Source organism: Cherax quadricarinatus, chromosome 100 (assembly GCF_038502225.1).
Source record: "Cherax quadricarinatus isolate ZL_2023a chromosome 100, ASM3850222v1, whole genome shotgun sequence".
Classification (NCBI taxonomy): domain Eukaryota; kingdom Metazoa; phylum Arthropoda; class Malacostraca; order Decapoda; family Parastacidae; genus Cherax; species Cherax quadricarinatus.
The window spans coordinates 1,245,067-1,267,683 of record NC_091391.1 but is presented as its reverse complement, the minus strand read 5'-3'; the positions used below and the strand labels follow the sequence as shown (position 1 = coordinate 1,267,683).

Genomic DNA, 22,617 nt, shown 5'->3' with positions numbered 1-22,617 from the left:
TCACCTTCTCACTGCAGCATTTAAAATCCAAGACTCACAACCATATAAAAGTACTGGTACAACTATACTCCAGTGCATTGGTGTTGTGCCTCAAACTACTTCCCACAGATGCCTCAGCACACCACCCACCTTATCCCCTCATCTATTATACAGTTCACTTTGACTTTCAGACCCATGTGTCAATAAGTTCACTCCCAGATATCCGAACACACTTACTTCGTCCCTTCAATCACACCTAGCCTCAACGCCCTAGCATTTGCCTCTTTTACAACCCCTTCTACAAATACGTTCAATTTTGTTAATTCCTTTCTTTAAAAGTTATAAATTTTCTTGTATCTCTTTCCATTACTCATATCTTTTATCTCTCTGACTTTCCTTATGAATTCTCTAATTTCCATCTTAGCTCTTTCAGTAGCAGTCTCGTAGACCTACATTTTGAGTACAGCTCCCTCAGATAAACAGTGAGCAGTAAATTTTGGCCTAGATATGAGAGAACAGGTCTGTGAGGGTGAGTGTTCACAGTATAAAAAAAATCCTGCCCTACACAGTGTATGATGGGAAGAGCAATACTCTGCCCTTGTGCTGGGTTTCAAATAGGAACATTGCAATGTTTTCTAGGATGGTTTCTATGGCTTTATAAGCTGTTTCTTGGTATCATTTCAAAGAATGAATGATATACTACTGAAAGAGATGATTTTGAATGGTTTCAGAACTGGAAGTAGCTTGAAATTGGGTTCAAAGTAGCAGAAATATTTGATTTTTGCTGATTTTCTTGAGGACGGGTAAGGCTTCCCTACACTTAACCCTTAAACGGTCCAAACGCATATACGTATACAATTTTTTCAACTTTTGAAAGTATGTAAAAAACTGTACATCATCCTTTTTTTTTTTTTACATTTGAAAATGTGTAAAAAAACAGATCTACTTTTGGAGCACTATGGATTTGAACACTGATCTATTTGGACCGTTTAAGGGTTAAAGTCTATTTTACGAGTTTAATAGGTGTAATTCAATTATTGGAATGCTGTAAACCATGACCAATCATTCCTGGTTATGTTTCATTACCAAAGAAATAAGGCAAAGCTTCGATTTTCTGTGTGATGATAAATTCAAAGTGGAATGCGAGTGTAATACATGTATAGGCGAGGCCTCGGGATGTAAGTAATGAATAGAGGAAGTGTTGTTGTAGTGCCTCAAATGTCTTCATTATTTACATTAGGCCAGACTTGAGTCCTGGAGATGGGAAGTACAGTGTCTGCACTCTCAAGGAGGGGTGTTAATGTTGCAGTTTTAAAACTGGTCACAGACCTGGTCGCGGGGGCGTTGACCCCCGGAACTCTCTCCAGGTAAACTCCAGGTAAGCGTGCTTCTGGCAAGAGAGTGATGGAGTAAAGATGAAAGTTTTTCTTTTTTGGGCCACCCTACCTTGGTGAGAGACTGCCGGTGTCTTAATAAAAAGTAATATAATATTTGTGTAAAACTAACCAATTTAGTGATTTCTGTGCACTTTATATTGTAGTTCTGATAGTTGAATGGACAGTTTCTTCTGCTCAGTCAGTAGAACGGAAGACATACTAGCAAAATACTGTAGCTAAGAATTTGTTCAAATGGAGGAATGGAATTGGCTTAAAATAGGACTCAAAGCGGGTGAAATCCTCTATGCATAAATTGCGCCTAGACCACTAACATTACACTTGCATAATTCCTTAAGTTTTCCATTAAATTTCATACTTTTGGTGTCATTACCTTCAGAAAAAGATTCTCTACCAATGCAATGAAACACTGCCAACCAAATTGCAACTCACCAGTAAGGCTATGGAGAAAAAGCCCCCATGATCCCATCCTCACTCCTTCGTCGTATAAGACTGCCAATGCAGTGTGCTCAGGGGCATCGGGCAAACCTCCATACATATACTGTCCAACAAAATCAGTGAAGAACATATTGTGGCACATAAACCCCATCCAACCAAACAGCTCTGATAAGAAGAGACGTCGCAGTACAGTTGGAGCGCCGGTCACTCTTCTCCATGTTTCCAGTGGTAATCTAATTATCTGGGGTACATCATCAATACATTAATTTATAATTTAAAGGCATGGTAAAATTATCGTATATGTAAAAATATATACTGAATCAATTTCATTCTGACATAAATTAGCAAATGATTATTATATACAATCTATTATTCTTTTTTATCGACACTGATGGCACTGTGTGACCCTTGTGGGTTCAGCGCTTAGCTATGATTGTAATAAATATAATATCAACCACAGACAACATATTACATAAATATGATAACATTATACTCACCTGATATGGTAAATAAACTAAAAGTTTTACTAGTTTCCATATCAAACGAAACAGACGATTAAAGAGCTTTTGTAAAGTTATTTTAGGCAAGCGGTTGATTTGATGAACGAGTCGATGGTACCTCCACTTGAGCATCTCAGAGGAAGGGAGAATGAGTGGCGCGGTGTCTTCCGTTTCACTAGACCCGCTCTCATAGCCTCCATCTGAAGGATGGTCCTTCATGAATGTTGTGCTATCACTAGACATGTCTAGAACTGTCAATCCATCTTGAATAATAACTGCCGAATCACATTTCCTCAATAAAACATTTTTTTCAACTGTCATATCGTTTCCAAGCACAATATTCCCTTCAGTAGACTGAAGTGAAAAATTTGTAGTCCGACGGTAAGGCTTTTCCTTAGCACAAAATAGTGTAAGAAACAAGCATGGTAAAAACATGATGAAAATAACTGAGAATGAAGTTTGTTCTTGAGAGCCGGCTGGAAACCCCGCTGACGACCAGTCAATTGATACAATGAGATATCCTAAGATGCAGCCTAGGGATATACCAGCAGAGTAAACAGTAAAGCCCCGTGTTTGTTCCCACTCTGGTGCGGTGGCCATCAGATCAGACAAGAGAGATTCACAAGGGTTGAAAAGCGCTTGATAACTGTAATCTAGAAGTATTACTCCAACGGCCAAAATAACCATGCTGAAACAAAGATGTGATTATAACATTAAAATGCATGATCAATAATAACCCCACAAGGAGACAGAAACACAGGAGGTTGACTGATCTGTATGTTTTGACCTCCTTCTGGGGTCCTTTTCAGCAGACCTGCCAAAAAGGATCTCAGCAGGGGATCGAAATATACATATCAATCACCCACCTGTGTTTTTGTGTCCATGTGGGTTATTATTGAGCACTGACCAGTGCTCAATATTATTATTATAAAGGGGGAAGCACTAAACCTGTAGGATTATACAGCACCTGTGGGGGAAATGTGGAAGATATTCAGGCTTAATTCATAAAACTGGAGCACAGATCCAATTCCCCAGATCAAGAGCCCCTCACCAGCATCAAGGAACCTTCCCTGAGGGGCAAGTGCTCAATAATAATAATAATAATAATAATACAGTCAATACAGTAATACAATAAAAAAAAATGTAGTCGATAGAAATGCATAACAAGAAGTTTAATTTTCATTAAAATCTAACAGGTTTGTAGATGAATGGTTCAGAGAACTGACAAGTTGATAAATTAGACACATGTGCAACTCTTGGGTATCTTTATTGAGGAAACGTTTTGCCACACAGTGGCTTCATCAGTCCATACGTAGGAGAAACTTGAAGAATAGGAGGAGAATGAGGTAATCAGTCCTTCAACCTTGAGTCGATGGACTGAACACATCGACTCAAGGTTGAGGGACTGATTACCTCATTCTCCTCCTATTCTTCAAGTTTCTCCTACGTATGGACTGATGAAGCCACTGTGTGGCGAAACGTTTCCTCAATAAAGATACCCAAGAGTTGCACATGTGTCTAATTTATCAAAATCTAACTACTGAATAATCGTATAAGATGGATCACACTATTGTCTTTAAAGCTTTGAAGGTTTTTGCACATCTATTATTATTAGCAGTATTACTGTATTTATAAAGAACCCTAAACCCATAAGGTTCATTCTGCACAATGAATATGGTTTGGATCATGGCAGAAATATTGCTACTCCATAACCCTAAACATTCAAATGTTCAAAATACGTATACAGCCTCTCCTCACTTAACCCTTTCAGGGTCCGTCCCATAGATCTACGGCTTTACGTTCAGGGTCCAAGCCGTAGATCTATGTCATGAGTTCAGCTCACTCTGATAAACTGTGAGTGGTACATTTGGGCCTAGATATGAGAGAATACATCTATGTGGTATGTGTGCACCACATAAAACATATCCTGCAGCACACTGTGTATAATGAGAGAAAAAAACTGAAATCATGATTTTTCGATTAAAACAGCAACTTTGCAGTGTTTTTTCATATGTTTTTTATAGTTGTATTTGCGATTTCTTGGTCTCATTTGATAGAATGGAAGACATATGACAGAAATAGAGATGATCTTGATTGGTTTTAGCACTGGAAATGGCTTGAAACTGAGCTCAAAGTAGCAGAAATGTTAAATTTTTGATGATGTTCAAGAGTAAACAAACGACCTCACACGTCTAATACACGTCAGCTGGTGGGTCTAATATACATTTACAAATATGGTGATGATATTTGTACAATTATTACAGTATTGCATAACAGTAAATCTTCTATTTTTTGGTGTGAATAAAAATTCATTATGTGAATAAAAAATCAAAATGGAATTTATTTGTAAAGCCTCAAAACATAACTAATGAACAGAGGAAATGTTAGTTTAGTGCCAGGAATACTTACATTGTTTATTCTGGACCCTATTTTGAAATTGGAATATTTTGAACTTTGTGTTAAATTGGCCAAATTAACAATTTCCCATCACTTTAATTTGTAGTTGAAACAGTTGACTTGGCGATTTCTTGTGCTCAATTGATAGAATAGAAGTAATACTAGTGAAATAGCTAAGAATTTGGTTGACTGGAATAATGTGATTGGCCTAAAATGGGAGTCAAAGTCGGCAAAATCGCCGATTCGCAAATATCACTGACACATCAAAATTCGCGAGAGCATAATTTCGTCAATTTTCCATCAAATTTCATACTTTTTGTTTTATTACCTTCACACAAAGATTCTCTATCATTTCATAAGAAAAAATAATTTTTTTTTTTTTAAATTCTTGGACACTGGGACACCACTTTAGATTTGGGCCTTGGACCCTGAAGGGGTTAACGACGGAGTTCCGTTCCCAAGACCACGTCAGTAAACAAACTCGTCACTAAGTGAGGAGCACATAACAGTGGTATCTTGGGATATGAACACCTCAAAATGCTAACAATTATATAAGTGCATTTATGTAAGTGCTTTTGTAAGTGTATTTTTGGACATCTGAAACAGATTAATCTAATTTACATTATTCCTTATGGGAACAAATTTGTTTGGTATCAGCACTCGAGCAGCCTTCTGGAACAAAATAAGCTCGTATCCCAAGGTACCACTGTATGTATACTGGTAGTGAGTTTGTGTCAAACATCTTTGATATTGTCTTAATGTCACCTTTGCACCATTTATAACATTTCTGGTATACATCTACCATCCGACTTACGACCTGCTTGACTTACGACCACTCGACTTACGACCGTGTTTTTTATGCCAAATTTCTGGGAAATAAACCAGTATTTGTGTTGTACACAGTGTTTATCCTAAACCTTACAGTATAAAATACAGTACTAACAACATAAAAAGTAAAGTAAAACATGAAATACCAAAATAAAACAATAAAATAAAGTCATTACAAAAATGTGATGTTGATATTCAGTAGTAAAGTTCGACTTACGACCATTTCGACTTACGACCGGTTTCTCGGAACTGAACTCAGTCGTAAGTCGGATGGTAGGTGTATTTTTAAATGTTTATACAGTAGTGTACTGTATATTATAATAAACAGAATAGAGGAAATCAACTCTAATATACGTACATTACATGTATTTAGGAATGCATACTGGTCTGAGAGCTTGTCGTAAGTCCGAGTTGTCGGTAAATGAGTACGTCGCTGAGGAGAGGCTCTATATATTTCTAATTCAAAGACAAATTTCTTTCTCTGTCACTTACTTCACTCTAGGTGAATTATTTCCTATAACAATAGTAGTGATGGTGGATCCATATGGGATGAGAATGAGAGAGAGAAGTAGGACGGTGGATAGGAACATGATGAAGGGTCGTCGTCGTCCCAGCATAGAGGTACACCTGTCACTCCACTCGGCAAGCAAAGGCACCGTCATCATGTCCAGGAAGGGAGCTGAGGAATAAGATGCACGTACAACACTTGGGTATTTTTACTGCCATCATATTCATGAATTTGTCTATTTTTATTTTGTAATAATGTTGGAAGAACTACCGATAATATGTTATGTAAAAGGACACAAGTGCAACTAATGAAACATTTTATTGTGGCAACATTTTGCTCTTTAGGAGCTCTGTCAAATGTTGCCACAACAGAATGCTGTTCTTATGAGTGAGAGTGGTTGGATTTGAGTGGGACTTGCATATCAGAGCTTATTTCTTGGGTAGCATTGAAAATTGGGTTGGGCAAATGTTTTGGTAGTGGGATGAATTGTAAAGGACCTGCCTAGTATGGGCCAACAGGCCTGCTGCAGTGTTCCTCCTTTCTTATGTTCTTATGTTCTTAGTTGCACTTGTGTCCTTTTACCTTGTATATTTACATTTTAGTTTAGCATTCTGGCAGTCTCCCACCAAGGCAGGGTGACCCGAAAAAGTAACACTTACCATCATTCACACTATCACTGTCTGGTGGCTAAAGCTCCTGCTTCACACACCGAGGGCCTGGGTTCGATTCCCGGCGGGTGGAAACATTTCGACCTGTTTCTTACACCTGTTGTCCTGTTCACCTAGCAGCAAATAGGTACCTGGGTGTTAGTCGACTGGTGTGGGTTGCATCTTGGGGGACAAGATTGAGGACCCCAATGGAAATAAGTTAGACAGTCCTCGATGACGCACTGACTTTCTTGGGTTATTCTGGGTGGCTAACCCTCCAGGGTTAAAAATCCGAATGAAATCTTATCTTATCTTATGACAGTTTAGATGTCCCTCCAAACAGCAAATATCTCAAACATCTCCTTTAGAGCACAGGCACTGTACTTCCCACTTCTATTAATATGTGGAATCTGAGCTGGAAGAGATAGAGATCATTCACGGCCTGCAGGGCCAATACAACATGTGAATCAATGGGATTTCCTAAAAGTCATAATTACGTAATCTTAGGAGCCGAGGAGATACAGTGGTACCTCGGCATACAAACAGCTCCTAATTTAAAAAAATTATGTAGTGTATTTTTAGGGGTGTGAAACAGATTAATCTAATTTACATTAATCCTTATGGGAACAAATTCGTTCAGTATTGGCACTCGAACAGCTTTCTGGAATGAATTAAGTTTGTATCCCAAGGTACCACTGTATGTGATTACACAATACATAATGCACATGGGAGGTATTCAAGGACCTGGTCTGAAATCTGTACAATGCCATAACAACATACTGGAGTGAGAGGTTATTTAACATTTCTCAAACGTAAAAGTTACCCAGTGAAAAGCAGGGGCACCATGGATATAATAACAGAATACTGTATCAGCATCTGTGGTCCCAGAATGTACATCTTGATAGATGATATCAGAAACACTGATGGGAAATGTGTACAAGTCTTGAAGAGGAAACTAAACAAGTACCTCCATCAGGTGCCAGATCAATCAGGCTGTATGAGCCAGTTGGCCACCACCAGCAACAGCCTAGTTGACCAGGTAAGCACCAGATAAGCCTGGCCCAGGGCTGAGCTGCAAGTAGGAAAACTCTGAATACCCATCGAAGATCCTGCATATCAAAGTACAGTGGTACCTTGGGACACAAACAGCTCAAAACGCGAACAATTATGTAAGTGTATTTACGTAAGTGCTTTTGTAAGCGTACTTTTGGGGTCTGAAATGGATTAATTTAATTTACATTATTTCTTATGGGAACAAATTCGTTCGGTATCAGCACTCGAACAGCCCTCTGGAATGAAAAAAGTTCATATCCCGAGGTACCACCATATATCCAAAGATGAGGGAGCTATGGAAGGAGAGAAGAGGGTAGAGAGTAAAATGATGAAAGATTGTGGTCGTCCCAGCACAGAGGTTCATCTGATGCTTCACTCAGCAAACAGAAGCACCGTCACTATGTCCAGGAAAGTAGTTGGATTAAACACATCATCATTATTACATTCATGAGGGAAGAGAAAAGAGCATTAAACGTACAGGAATCATACAGAAGGGAATAAAGCCAATCAGGCACGACCCAAGGAAGCAGAGATGAAATCTAATTCCTTTAATCAAGAGTCCCTCACAAATATCAAGGAATCTCCCTTGAGGGGAAGGCCAAGCACTGTGGCTTCCCATGATAGTACTCCAAACAGTACGTTGATAATTAAAGGTTAAAAATTCTCGATTTCAGCATGATACAATGTTTGCACAGAGGTGGGCGACATTTAAGTGTGCAGGCAGAAAGACCCTTTGTATGTAGAGCATTCTGGGCACACTTAAACCTGTATAAAATTAATACAACAATAACCGATTGCCTGTATATATTACATACTTGTATATATTGCTTGTATATATTGCTTGTATATACTGCTTGTATATAAGTGGTTGTAACAATAAACACTTTTATTGACTTTGTTTTAAGGATTACTGGTTGGATTATGATGACAGGTTGGATTATGATTACAGGTTGGATTATAATTACAGGTTGGATTATAATTACAGGTTGGATTATAATTACAGGTTGGATTATGATTACAGGTTGGATTATAATTACAGGTTGGATTATGATTACAGGTTGGATTATGATTACAGGTTGGATTATAATTACAGGTTGGATTATAATTACAGGTTGGATTATAATTACAGGTTGGATTATAATTACAGGTTGGATTATAATTACAGGTTGGATTATAATTACAGGTTGGATTATAATTACAGGTTGGATTATAATTACAGGTTGGATTATGATTACAGGTTGGATTATAATTACAGGTTGGATTATGATTACAGGTTGGATTATAATTACACGTTGGATTATGATTACAGGTTGGATTATAATTACACGTTGGATTATGATTACAGGTTGGATTATAATTACAGGTTGGATTATGATTACAGGTTGGATTATAATTACAGGTTGGATTATAATTACAGGTTGGATTATAATTACAGGTTGGATTATAATTACAGGTTGGATTATAATTACAGGTTGGATTATGATTACAGGTTGGATTATAATTACACATTGGATTATGATTACAGGTTGGATTATAATTACAGATAATGAGGATTTTAGCATGACATTATATATGGGTTTGACATTTTACCATTATACTGTCCATATATATTAGGTAGTATGCATTAAAATTGTATCAAAATTGCAATTAACCCTTAAACGGTCCAAACGTATATATACGTTCACTCGCGTAGCGCCCCAAATTTTTTTAGGAAAAAAAAATATTTTCTTTTAAAAGAAAAAAAGAGCATATGGTACCCAGGCATCCCCAATTATTTTAATATGGCGCACAGTGAGTGCGCACACCCATTCTCTCATGTCTAGGTGACTCAGGCTTATCGTGGCAATGTTGAATGAATGACAAACGTATACAGTGGACCCCCGGTTAACGATATTTTTTCACTCCAGAAGTATGTTCAGGTGCCAGTACTGACCGAATTTGTTCCCATAAGGAATATTGTGAAGTAGATTAGTCCATTTCAGATCCCCAAACATACACTTACAAACGCACTTACATAAATACGCTTACATAATTGGTCGCATTCGGAGGTGATCGTTATGCGGGGGTCCACTGTATATACGTTTGGGGCGCTACACGCGTGGACGTATATATACGTTTGGACCATTTAAGGGTTAAAATAACTGTTAAACTATTGTAACTTCTATGCTTATAAGAAATAAAAGTTATTTTAGTTACAGTATTTTTGTTTTATACACCCCAGTAATGTAAATCATGGCATTTATTGACTCATAATGAGTTGTACTGGCACAGAATTTAGTACAGAATACAGTAGCATTATTAGAACATCAGTCAGCTCTTCTTAAGCCCTTCTATAAAGTGCAATTTGTTTGTAAATGCAATTGAAAATGCCTTCATGGTATGTGCTACTCAATTTTCTATGCACCGTTTCAATTACATTTGCAAAAAAATCGCACTATATAGAATAGCTAATAAGAGATTTGACTGTACCTAATAAGGTTGGACTGAGAGGACACAACCTAACAGTCTACTAACTGCTATGCATCTATTTACCATATTTTATGGCGAACAAGTAGGGGTGTCGAGGACACCCCTACTACAGTGGAACCTCAAATATCGAACTTTCTTCGGTCCAGAAGTCTGTTCGAGTGCCTTTCCCGAATGAATTTATTCCCATCAGGAATAATGTAAATTAGATTAGTCCATTTCAGACCCTTAAAAATACACTTATAAAAGCACTTACAAAAATACACTTACATAATTGGTTGTGTTGGGAGCAGTTCGATTTTTGACATTCCACTGTAATTGGGGTAGGGGTGTCAAGGACACCCCTACCCCAATTCTGATTGGCTAAATTGTAGAAAAAAAGATAAACAGTACTTCTGCCTCCGAGACACTGTAAATTTTCGAGAATTATTTTGGGGATAAAACAGTGTCTTCGATGCCATAAAATACGGTAGTAATAATTAAGGAGTCCTTAGTTCATCTCTACCATTAACCCTTAAACGGTCCAAACAGATCGACGTTCAAATTCGTAATGCTACAAAAGTAGATCTACTTTTTTTACATATTTTCAAATAAAACAAAAAAAAAAATGTCGATAAAAGTTTTTTTACACGTTTTCACACGTAAAATAAAAAAAAATCTACATTTTTTTACATACTTTCAGATGTTGAAAAAACGTATATATACGTTTGGACCACTTAAGGGTTAACCAGTGTTTAGTACATCTGTTTAGAGATATTATTATAAACTAAATATGCTATGGATTATGATGGATAATATTAACCAACAAGTAAGAGACAATACAGAGAAGACACTGTGGTGTCAAGAATGCCAGTTATCCCATGAACAAGCCAATAAGATGGTACGGAAAGAGAATAAGACTTAATCGACCTTCTTCTGAATCCAAATACAAGAAGAATGATACAGCTAAAATACAGTGGACCCCCGCTTTACGATCAGCTCCCAATGCGACCAATTATGTAAGTGTATTTATGTAAGTGCGTTTGTACGTGTATGTTTGGGAGTCTGAAATGGACTAACCTAATTCACAATATTCCTTATGGGAACAAATTAGTTCAGTACTGGCACCTGAACATACTTCTGGAATGAAATAATATTGTAAACCAGGGGTCCACTGTAATTTGGGAATGGCAAAGTCATTAAAATTAAAAAAATAATGCTCTGGTGAGCTTAGGTACTTTCTAAGCAGCTGAACTGGATTCAATTCCTAGCCATTGTAAAGATAAAGTACAGTGGTAACCCGAGTTTCAAACTGCTCCCAACTCGACCAAATATGTAAGTGTATTACTGTAAGTGCTTTTGTAAGTGTATTATTGAGGGTCTAGAATGGACTAATCTAATTTACGTTATTCCTTATGGGAACAAATTCGTTCAGTAACGGCACTCGAACAGCCTTCTGGAACGAAGAAAGTTCGAAACTCGGGGTACCACTGTATATACATATAATATGTACTACACTTGAAATGATATGCCTAACCAAGGGATTTCCATTTATTGTTAAACATCATCCAATTTTGTAAAAATTATGTCTCTTGGATATAAAATACAGTATGTATTATTATTTATTAGTAGTTAAATATATAAAAATATAACATTATAAATGATAATTATAGTTACATTCAGTACGAGGATGTTGAACTCACCAATGCCGAGGATGATTGTCATGATAGTCTCAGTATATCCTGCCTTCAGCAGGAGTGGAGGGATGTATGTAAAGGCAGCACTGGACACTATCTCCACCCCACACACCAGAGCGTTAATGGCCAGCAGCCGAGGCAGACCACGGACGCGCTCCCTGGCTCTCTTGTGCACTGGACTTCCATTCTTGCTCTCAGAGGGGCTGCCACAAGTAGTTAACTCTGGAGCAGACTGGTCCATATAGCCCTCTAGTGGCACCAGCCACCACCCTCCACTAGGGCTACCAATGGCTTAAACACTCATCATCCTGAAATGTTAAATAAGGTTATATTATATTCCAACTATACAGTACACTAGTATGTCAGAGTCAGTTTTAGCATAATATGTAAACACAGTTATGGTTCAGTTATTATTCAATTGAAATGAAACTCTAAACCCACAAGGGTCATAGTTATGCTTCATTCATAAAGATAGGGTCACATTGTTCCTAACAGGGGTGGCAAAAGGTAATGAAAAACGATCCTGAATCCAAAAGGTAATGAATCAACGATCCTTGAACGTTGATTTATACCGAACTCCCAAAATTTTCACTCATTTCTTTTCCGTCATCAGCATATAAACATCATGCAAGTAACGATACAATTCTAGAGATGCGTTTTTACTTGCTTTTAGTGTATATCTAGACATATTTACCATTCATTTTTAATTTCCAATACAATGGAATCTTGGTACAGTCAGGTCCTGCTTATACAGCAGGTTGGGTTCCTGCTTATACAGCAGGTTGGGTTCCTGCTTATACAGCAGGTTGGGTTCCTGCTTATACAGCAGGTTGGGTTCCTGCTTATACAGCAGGTTGGATTCCTGCTTATACAGCAGGTTGGGTTCCTGCTTATACAGCAGGTTGGGTTCCTGCTTGTACAGCAGGTTGGGTTCCTGCTTATACAGCAGGTTGGGTTCCTGCTTATGCAGCAGGTTGGGTTCCTGCTTATACAGCAGGTTGGGTTCCTGCTTATACAGCAGGTTGGGTTCCTGCTTATACAGCAGGTTGGGTTCCTGCTTATACAGCAGGTTGGGTTCCTGCTTATACAGCAGGTTGGGTTCCAGGTTACTGCTGTACAACAAAAATCACTGTAAAGTGAAACACAGCCTTTTTTCAATTTTAAATGCATATAAAAGCCCGATAACATGTTTACACTATTATATATTTAGTGAGCAATAGATTTAAGCCTGAAAATGCATATACAGTACACACATTACTCACCTTAAAATATTTTTGTCCTTAGCTTATAGTGAGTGGTGAATATACAGTGGACCCCCGGTTCGCGAAGTCACCGGTAACCGACAAATCCGGTATCCGAAGTGTTATATCGCCAAAAAATTGCCCCGGTTCCCGTAACAAAACCCGGTACGCAATACGATTCGTACAAGACGTGTCCACATGTGGCTTGAACTGCCCCATGTGTGCCAGTGTTTACAAGCCAGCCAGTGTGTGCGCATCTAAGGATACATTCGGTGCATTCCATATTATCCATATTATCACTGTTTCTGGTGCTTGTTTCTGCAAAATAAGTCACCATGGGCCCCAAGAAAGCCTCTAGTGCCAACCCATTGAGACCAAGGGTGCTAATGACTATTGAATTTAAGGAAATGTGTGCAAAGTTGCTTGAAGTGCAAACCTCTTTTGATAATAATCACCCTGACACAGCTACTGCAAGCCGTGCTGGTGACTATTACACTGACGATGTTGTGAAACACCTTAGGAAAGTCATAAAGGAACGGGAGGTAAAGGCCTCTATGGACAGATATGTTGTGCGACACAAGTCCGGTGACTCTCAAGCTGGTCCTAGTGGCATTAAAAGAAGAAGGGAAGTAGCCTCGGAAAAGTACTTGCTACCTCAAGTCGTAATGGAAGGGGATTCCCCTTCTAAACACTAACACCATCCATACTCTCCCGTCCTCCCATCCCATCAATCATCACCAGATCTTCATTAAAGGTAAGTGTCAATTATTCTGTTGTGCTCATTCTATTTTTATTATTGCTATTGTAATTATTCTATTGCATTAAACTTAATATTTCATGTGGTAATTTTTTTTTTTCATACTTTTGGGTGTCTTGCACAGATTAATTTGATTTCCATTATTTCTTATGGGGAAAACTGATTCGCTTTCCGATAATTTTGGTTTACGATGAGCTCTCAGGAATGGATTAATGACGTGAACCGGGGGTCCACTGTGCTTACTGTAGGAAGTCTGAATAGATGAAGAATGGATATAATTGAAAACTGCTGCATTAGTGAAATGCGAAGTGCTGTAAAGTGGGGCCCCCGCCTGTACTGAGAATACAAGATTCTACAACTACACTGCTAACTCTGTGACCCACATTATATATCTAACCTACTTCCACTAGTGGGCCCCACCCACTTGTGGCTATGTCTATCACTACTGCTGCTGAGGGGCTCTTCATCCAAGGAACTGGACTTTAACTCCATTTTAATGGATTAAATATAACTGCCTCCTGTTCCACAGGGCTTAGTTAGTTAGTAGTTTAATATGTTTATTATGAACCCCAGACCCATCCTGTGGGCGGTAGTCAAAAGATTACAGAGGTACATAATTGGTCCAGGGACTGGACTCCAAAGTTTTGATAGCTGAGCAAGTTACAGAGGTAATGAACTCACAATTTACAAAGGTAATGAACTCACAATTTACAAAGGTAATGAACTCACAATTTACAAAGGTAATGAACTCCAGGTAGGTCTAGTCACAATCATGACAAGTTACAAAGGTATTTACAGATTACAGAGGTACGTAATGGATCCAGGGACTGGGCCCCAAAGTTGTGATGGCTGAACTAGGTACCACAGGGCTGTATGACCCCTACAGGTTTAGGACTTTCCCCTAAATATAATACTAATTACTATTGTTGCACTGTTCCATTCCTTCTACCTATCATTATTATAATACTGTAATAATAATAATAATATTAATAATAATAATAATAATAATAATAATAATAATAATAATAATAATTATAATAATAATAATAATAATAATAATAATAATATCTTTATTTCTGCGAGTACATGATACAACTTATACAGACCATAGCTCACACCTACGACATACTACTATATAGGAAGCCCCTGGTTATGTAGATCATTTTTGGTCAAATTAGGTCAATTTTGTCCCAGGATGCGACTCACACCAGTCGATTAACACCCAGGTACCTACTTACTGCTAGGTGAACACTGACAGCAGGTGTTGCTAAGTTGGTCTGTAATGTTGATAAGTTGGTCTGTGATGTTGCTAAGTTGGTCTGTGATGTTGCTAAGTTGGTCTGTAATGTTGCTAAGTTGGTCTGTAATGTTGCTAAGTTGGTCTGTAATGTTGCTAAGTTGGTCTGTGATGTTGCTAAGTTGGTCTCTAATGTTGCTAAGTTGGTCTGTAATGTTGCTAAGTTGGTCTGTAATGTTGCTAAGTTGGTCTGTGATGTTGCTAAGTTGGTCTGTGATGTTGCTAAGTTGGTCTGTGATGTTGCTAAGTTGGTCTGTAATGTTGCTAAGTTGGTCTGTGATGTTGCTAAGTTGGTCTGTAATGTTGCTAAGTTGGTCTGTAATGTTGCTAAGTTGGTCTGTGATGTTGCTAAGTTGGTCTGTGATGTTGCTAAGTTGGTCTGTAATGTTGCTAAGTTGGTCTGTGATGTTGCTAAGTTGGTCTGTAATGTTGCTAAGTTGGTCTGTAATGTTGCTAAGTTGGTCTGTAATGTTGCTAAGTTGGTCTGTGATGTTGCTAAGTTGGTCTGTAATGTTTCTAAGTTGGTCTGTGATGTTGCTAAGTTGGTCTGTAATGTTGCTAAGTTGGTCTGTAATGTTGCTAAGTTGGTCTGTGATGTTGCTAAGTTGGTCTGTAATGTTGCTAAGTTGGTCTGTGATGTTGCTAAGTTGGTCTGTAATGTTGCTAAGTTGGTCTGTGATGTTGCTAAGTTGGTCTGTGATGTTGCTAAGTTGGTCTGTGATGTTGCTAAGTTGGTCTGTGATGTTGCTAAGCTGGTCTGTGATGCTGCTAAGTTGGTCTGTAATGTTGCTAAGCTGGTCTGTGATGTTGCTAAGTTGGTCTGTGATGTTGCTAAGCTGGTCTGTGATGCTGCTAAGCTGGTCTGTGATGCTGCTAAGCTGGTCTGTGATGCTGCTAAGCTGGTCTGTGATGCTGCTAAGCTGGTCTGTGATGCTGCTAAGCTGGTCTGTGATGCTGCTAAGCTGGTCTGTGATGCTGCTAAGCTGGTCTGCTAAGATGGTCTGTGATGCTGCTAAGCTGGTATGTGATGCTGCTAAGCTGGTCTGTGATGCTGCTAAGCTGGTCTGTGATGCTGCTAAGCTGGTCTGTGATGCTGCTAAGCTGGTCTGTGATGCTGTGCTCAGCAACAAGCTTCAAGACCTAACTGGGAGCAGACAAGAGGATAACCAGCAATAAGTAACGTCAAGTAACATCGAGGTTGGAGCAAGTAACCCTGTGACCTTTGACCACGGTGTGACCTTTGACCACGGTGTGACCTTTGACCACGGTGTGACCTTTGACCACGGTGTGACCTTTGACCACGGTGTGACCTTTGACCACGGTGTGACCTTTGACCACGGTGTGACCTTTGACCACGGTGTGACCTTTGACCACGGTGTGACCTTTGACCACGGAACGTGACAAGAATTAAGTAACACAAAGGTCACCCTGGAAAGAAACAATGGCCTATATTTTTCTGGCTTAAATTGTTGCAATTTCGCGATTTCACTGCAAGTGGTAGGGGAGGGAGGGGGGTAGAGGGGGGAGGGGGTAGGGGGTGAAATGTAGTAGGCTGGGTGTTTTATGGGGGAAAATGGGTTGTGAGAAAGGCACTGTAGAAGAGGAAGTCTCGTGAGAAAGGCACTGTAGAAGAGGAAGTCTCGTGAGAAAGGCACTGTAGAAGAGGAAGTCTCGTGAGAAAGGCACTGTAGAAGAAAAAGTCTCGTGAGCGTTAAGTCATTTAGAACGTAATTTCACTCTGCAATACTGGAATTAGATCGTATCTTATTCTGGAGTGTTGAGACCAAGCGAGAGGCTTGGTAAGTTATCAGAATGTTCACCTCTGGTCACAGGGAACCTCTGTAATGTTGGGGTCCAGTCCCTGGACCCATTATGTACCTCTAATGTTGGGGTCCAGTCCCTGGACCCATTATGTACCTCTAATGTTGAGGTACAGTACCTGGACCCATTATGTACCTCTGTTATGTTGGGGTCCAGTACCTGGACCCATTATGTACCTCTGTTATGTTGGGGTCCAGTCCCTGGACCCATTATGTACCTCTAATGTTGGGGTTCAGTCCCTGGACCCATTATGTACCTCTGTAATGTTGGGGTTCAGTCCCTGGACCCATTATGTACCTCTGTTATGTTGGGGTCCAGTACCTGGACCCATTATGTACCTCTGTTATGTTGGGGTCCAGTCCCTGGACCCATTATGTACCTCTAATGTTGGGGTTCAGTCCCTGGACCCATTATGTACCTCTGTAATGTTGGGGTTCAGTCCCTGGACCCATTATGTACCTCTGTTATGTTGGGGTCCAGTACCTGGACCCATTATGTACCTCTGTTATGTTGGGGTCCAGTCCCTGGACCCATTATGTACCTCTAATGTTGGGGTCCAGTCCCTGGACCCATTATGTACCTCTAATGTTGAGGTACAGTACCTGGACCCATTATGTACCTCTGTTATGTTGGGGTCCAGTACCTGGTCCCATTATGTACCTCTGTTATGTTGGGGTCCAGTCCCTGGACCCATTATGTACCTCTAATGTTGGGGTTCAGTCCCTGGACCCATTATGTACCTCTGTTACGTTGGGGTCCAGTCCCTGGACCCATTATGTACCTCTGTAATGTTGGGGTCCAGTCCCTGGACCCATTATGTACCTCTGTTATGTTGGGGTCCAGTCCCTGGACCCAATATGTACTTCTAATGTTGGGGTTCAGTCCCTGGACCCATTATGTACCTCTGTAATGTTGGGGTTCAGTCCCTGGACCCATTATGTACCTCTGTTATGTTGGGGTCCAGTACCTGGACCCATTATGTACCTCTGTTATGTTGGGGTCCAGTCCCTGGACCCATTATGTACCTCTAATGTTGGGGTTCAGTCCCTGGACCCATTATGTACCTCTGTAATGTTGGGGTTCAGTCCCTGGACTCATTATGTACCTCTGTTATGTTGGGGTCCAGTACCTGGACCCATTATGTACCTCTGTTATGTTGGGGTCCAGTCCCTGGATCCATTATGTACCTCTAATGTTGGGGTTCAGTCCCTGGACCCATTATGTACCTCTGTAATGTTGGGGTTCAGTCCCTGGACCCATTATGTACCTCTGTTATGTTGGGGTCCAGTACCTGGACCCATTATGTACCTCTGTTATGTTGGGGTCCAGTCCCTGGACCCATTATGTACCTCTAATGTTGGGGTTCAGTCCCTGGATTATGTACCCTGGACCCATCTGTAATGTTGGGGTCCATGTTGGGGGGTCAGTACCTGGAGTACCTCTGTAATATTGGGGTTCAGTCCCTGGACCCATTATGTACCTCTAATGTTGAGGTACAGTACCTGGACCCATTATGTACCTCTGTAATGTTGGGGTCCAGTCCCTGGACCCATTATGTACCTCTGTAATGTTGGGGTTCAGTACCTGGACCCATTATGTACCTCTGTAATATTGGGGTTCAGTCCCTGGACCCATTATGTACCTCTAATGTTGAGGTACAGTACCTGGACCCATTATGTACCTCTGTAATGTTGGGGTCCAGTCCCTGGACCCATTATGTACCTCTGTAATGTTGGGGTTCAGTACCTGGACCCATTATGTACCTCTGTAATATTGGGGTTCAGTCCCTGGACCCATTATGTACCTCTAATGTTGAGGTACAGTACCTGGACCCATTATGTACCTCTGTAATGTTGGGGTCCAGTCCCTGGACCCATTATGTACCTCTGTAATGTTGGGGTCCAGTCCCTGGACCCATTATGTACCTCTGTAATGTTGGGGTCCAGTCCCTGGACCCATTATGTACCTCTGTAATGTTGGGGTCCAGTCCCTGGACCCATTATGTACCTCTGTAATGTTGGGGTCCAGTCCCTGGACCCATTATGTACCTCTGTAATGTTGGGGTCCAGTCCCTGGACCCATTATGTACCTCTGTAATGTTGGGGTCCAGTCCCTGGACCCATTATGTACCTCTGTAATGTTGGGGTCCAGTCCCTGGACCCATTATGTACCTCTGTAATGTTGGGGTCCAGTCCCTGGACCCATTATGTACCTCTGTAATGTTGGGGTCCAGTCCCTGGACCCATTATGTACCTCTGTAATGTTGGGGTTCAGTACCTGGACCCATTATGTACCTCTGTAATATTGGGGTTCAGTCCCTGGACCCATTATGTACCTCTAATGTTGAGGTACAGTACCTGGACCCATTATGTACCTCTGTAATGTTGGGGTCCAGTCCCTGGACCCATTATGTACCTCTGTAATGTTGGGGTTCAGTACCTGGACCCATTATGTACCTCTGTAATATTGGGGTTCAGTCCCTGGACCCATTATGTACCTCTAATGTAGGGGTACAGTACCTGGACCCATTATGTACCTCTGTAATGTTGGGGTCCAGTCCCTGGACCCATTATGTACCTCTGTAATGTTGGTGTCCAGTCCCTGGACCCATTATGTACCTCTGTAATGTATTGGGGTTCAGTCCCTGGACCCATTATGTACCTCTAATGTTGAGGTACAGTACACTGGTTGGGGTCCACCCATTATGTACCTCTGTAATGTTGGGGTCCAGTCCCTGGACCCATTATGTACCTCTGTAATGTTGGGGTCCAGTCCCTGGACCCATTATGTACCTCTGTAATGTTGGAGTCCAGTCCCTGGACCCATTATGTACCTCTGTAATGTTGGGGTTCAGTCCCTGGACCCATTATGTACCTCTGTAATTTTGGGGTCCAGTCCCTGGACCCATTATGTACCTCTGTAATGTTGGAGTCCAGTCCCTGGACCCATTATGTACCTCTGTAATGTTGGGGTCCAGTCCCTGGACCCATTATGTACCTCTGTAATGTTGGGGTCCAGTCCCTGGACCCATTATGTACTTCTAATCTTCTGACTAGCGCCCACAGGATGGGTATGGGGTATATAATAAAGATCTTAAACTAACAGGTCAACTGTTTCCGAGAATCTGGTCCTAGTTACCGTACACCAGATTTGTAAAAAAATGAAGGTGTTTAGATAAGATCTTTTCGCCTTAAGAACGAAAAAAAAAACGAAAGGTTGGAGGGGAGAATTGAAAAAGGAAACAATACAGACAACCGCTTAAAGGCCATACTAACATACCTAACAATTTGCCCTTCAGTTAAAACGGAAAAAAAGGGCTGCATCCGAGGCCACTGCACAAAAAACAGCCTAGTCGTACATAGTCATTACTTTAACTTGTAGCAGGTTTAATAGTTATAATCTTAAGTAGGATTTTTAGAGAGGTGGAGGGGTGAGTCAGTGGAAGGACTCTGACAGATGACCGAAAGCTCCAGCTGTGGGTCATATAACTAAGACCAGCATCAGGAAACACTTGTCATGTTTCCTGACAAACCTGACCTAACCTAACCTACCAAAAGCTCCAGCTGTGGGTCATATAACTAAGACCAGCATCAGGAAACACTTGTCATATTTCCTGACAAACCTGACCTAACCTAACCTACCAAAAGCTCCAGCTCTAGGTCATTATATAACTAAGATCAGTACCAAACAGTATACCTAGCAAGTCGTAGCCAGGTGATAGTAGCTAGGGTGATGTGGAGCCCAGGAGTAGATGATAGTATCTAGGGTGTGGCACCCAGCAGTGGATAATAAACCAGGTGATAGAAGTTAGGGTGACATGGAACCCCTGAGTGAATGATGGTAGCTAGGGGGACATGGAACCCCTGAGTGAATGATGGTAGCTAGGGGGACATGGAACCCAGGAGTGAATGATGGTAGCTAGGGGGACATGGAACCCAGGAGTGGATAATAAGAACTATTTGACATGGAACCCAGTAGTGGATGACAGTAGCCAGGGTGACATGGAACCCAGCAGTGGATGATAGTAGGCAGGGTGACATGGAACCCAGCAGTGGATGACAGTAGCCAGGGTGACATGGAACCCAGCAGTGGATGACAGTAGCCAGGGTGACATGGAACCCAGCAGTGGATGACAGTAGCCAGGGTGACATGGAACCCAGCAGTGGATGACAGTAGCCAGGGTGACATGGAACCAAGCAGTGGATGACAGTAGCCAGGGTGACATGGAACCCAGCAGTGGATGACAGTAGCCAGGGTGACATGGAACCCAGCAGTGGATGAGAGTAGCCAGGGTGACATGGAACCCAGCAGTGGATGACAGTAACCAGGGTGACATGGAACCCAGCAGTGGATGACAGTAGCCAGGGTGACATGGAACCAAGCAGTGAATGACAGTAGCCAGGGTGACATGGAACCCAGCAGTGGATGACAGTAGCCAGGGTGACATGGAATCCAGCAGTGGATGACAGTAGCCAGGGTGACATGGAACCCAGCAGTGAATGAGAGTAGCCAGGGTGACATGGAACCCAGCAGTGGATGACAGTAGCCAGGGTGACATGGAACCCAGCAGTGGATGACAGTAACCAGGGTGACATGGAACCCAGCAGTGGATGACAGTAGCCAGGGTGACATGGAACCCAGCAGTGGATGACAGTAACCAGGGTGACATGGAACCCAGCAGTGGATGACAGTAGCCAGGGTGACATGGAACCCAGCAGTGGATGACAGTAATCAGGGTGACATGGAACCCAGAAGTGGATGACAGTAACCAGGGGGACATGGAACCCAGCAGTGGATGACAGTAACCAGGGTGACATGGAACCCAGCAGTGGATGACAGTAACCAGGGGGACATGGAACCCAGCAGTGGATGACAGTAACCAGGGGGACATGGAACCCAGCAGTGGATGACAGTAACCAGGGGGACATGGAACCCAGCAGTGGATGACAGTAACCAGGGTGACATGGAACCCAGCAGTGGATGACAGTAACCAGGGGGACATGGAACCCAGCAGTGGATGACAGTAACCAGGGGGACATGGAACCCAGAAGTGGATGACAGTAACCAGGGTGACATGGAACCCAGCAGTGGACACCAAGAACTCACTAGATAACTGGCTACAATACATTAACCCCTTCCTGGCCACGGGCAAAAACCTTGACCCTCGACTTACCAACTCATGCTCGAGAAAGTTGACCAAGGTCATCCCTGGAGACACGAGAACAGTGCCTCTGAATCAGGTGGATAAAGCCCATAGTAACAGAAATGTTTGGCAGTAAAAATACCCAGGTGTTGCAGGTGTTAGATGAATCACTGGCCCGAGAAACAGGAGTACGAGTGTAGATACGCTACTGGGACAGAAAATGAAGTTAAAATGGCCGACCTTTACGACCTTAAAGGTATTCAGTGGTCAGTTCTTCAGCCAGTGGGGCTGACCACTACTTATCAAGACTGGATTTATCACCTCAGGAATATATGTATAGTTTTCACTGTATCTGACTAAACTCAAGAAATCGTAATGACACGATTGCAAACAAACCATACGGGTTCAATCCCGGCCGGGGGTATGGTTTATCTGACCGAACCTGCATAAACGAAACCTTTGGGCAGTTATC

General features: G+C 41.3%; 1 protein-coding gene across 2 annotated transcripts in view; it reads right to left on the bottom strand.

Moving 5' to 3' along the window:
• Positions 1 to 22,617, bottom strand: part of LOC128704669 (solute carrier family 45 member 3-like) — a 78,523-nt gene that overhangs the window by 10,325 nt on the left and 45,581 nt on the right. For both annotated transcript variants that reach the window (XM_070079559.1, XM_053799805.2), the window contains exons 2-5: positions 11,893 to 12,194; positions 6,029 to 6,215; positions 2,309 to 2,999; positions 1,806 to 2,052 (exon numbers count right to left, since the gene is read on the bottom strand). In XM_070079559.1, coding sequence (XP_069935660.1) covers positions 1,806 to 2,052; positions 2,309 to 2,999; positions 6,029 to 6,215; positions 11,893 to 12,127 — 1,360 coding nt within the window. In that variant the 5' untranslated portion in view covers positions 12,128 to 12,194. The remainder of the gene's footprint in view (positions 1 to 1,805; positions 2,053 to 2,308; positions 3,000 to 6,028; positions 6,216 to 11,892; positions 12,195 to 22,617) is intronic.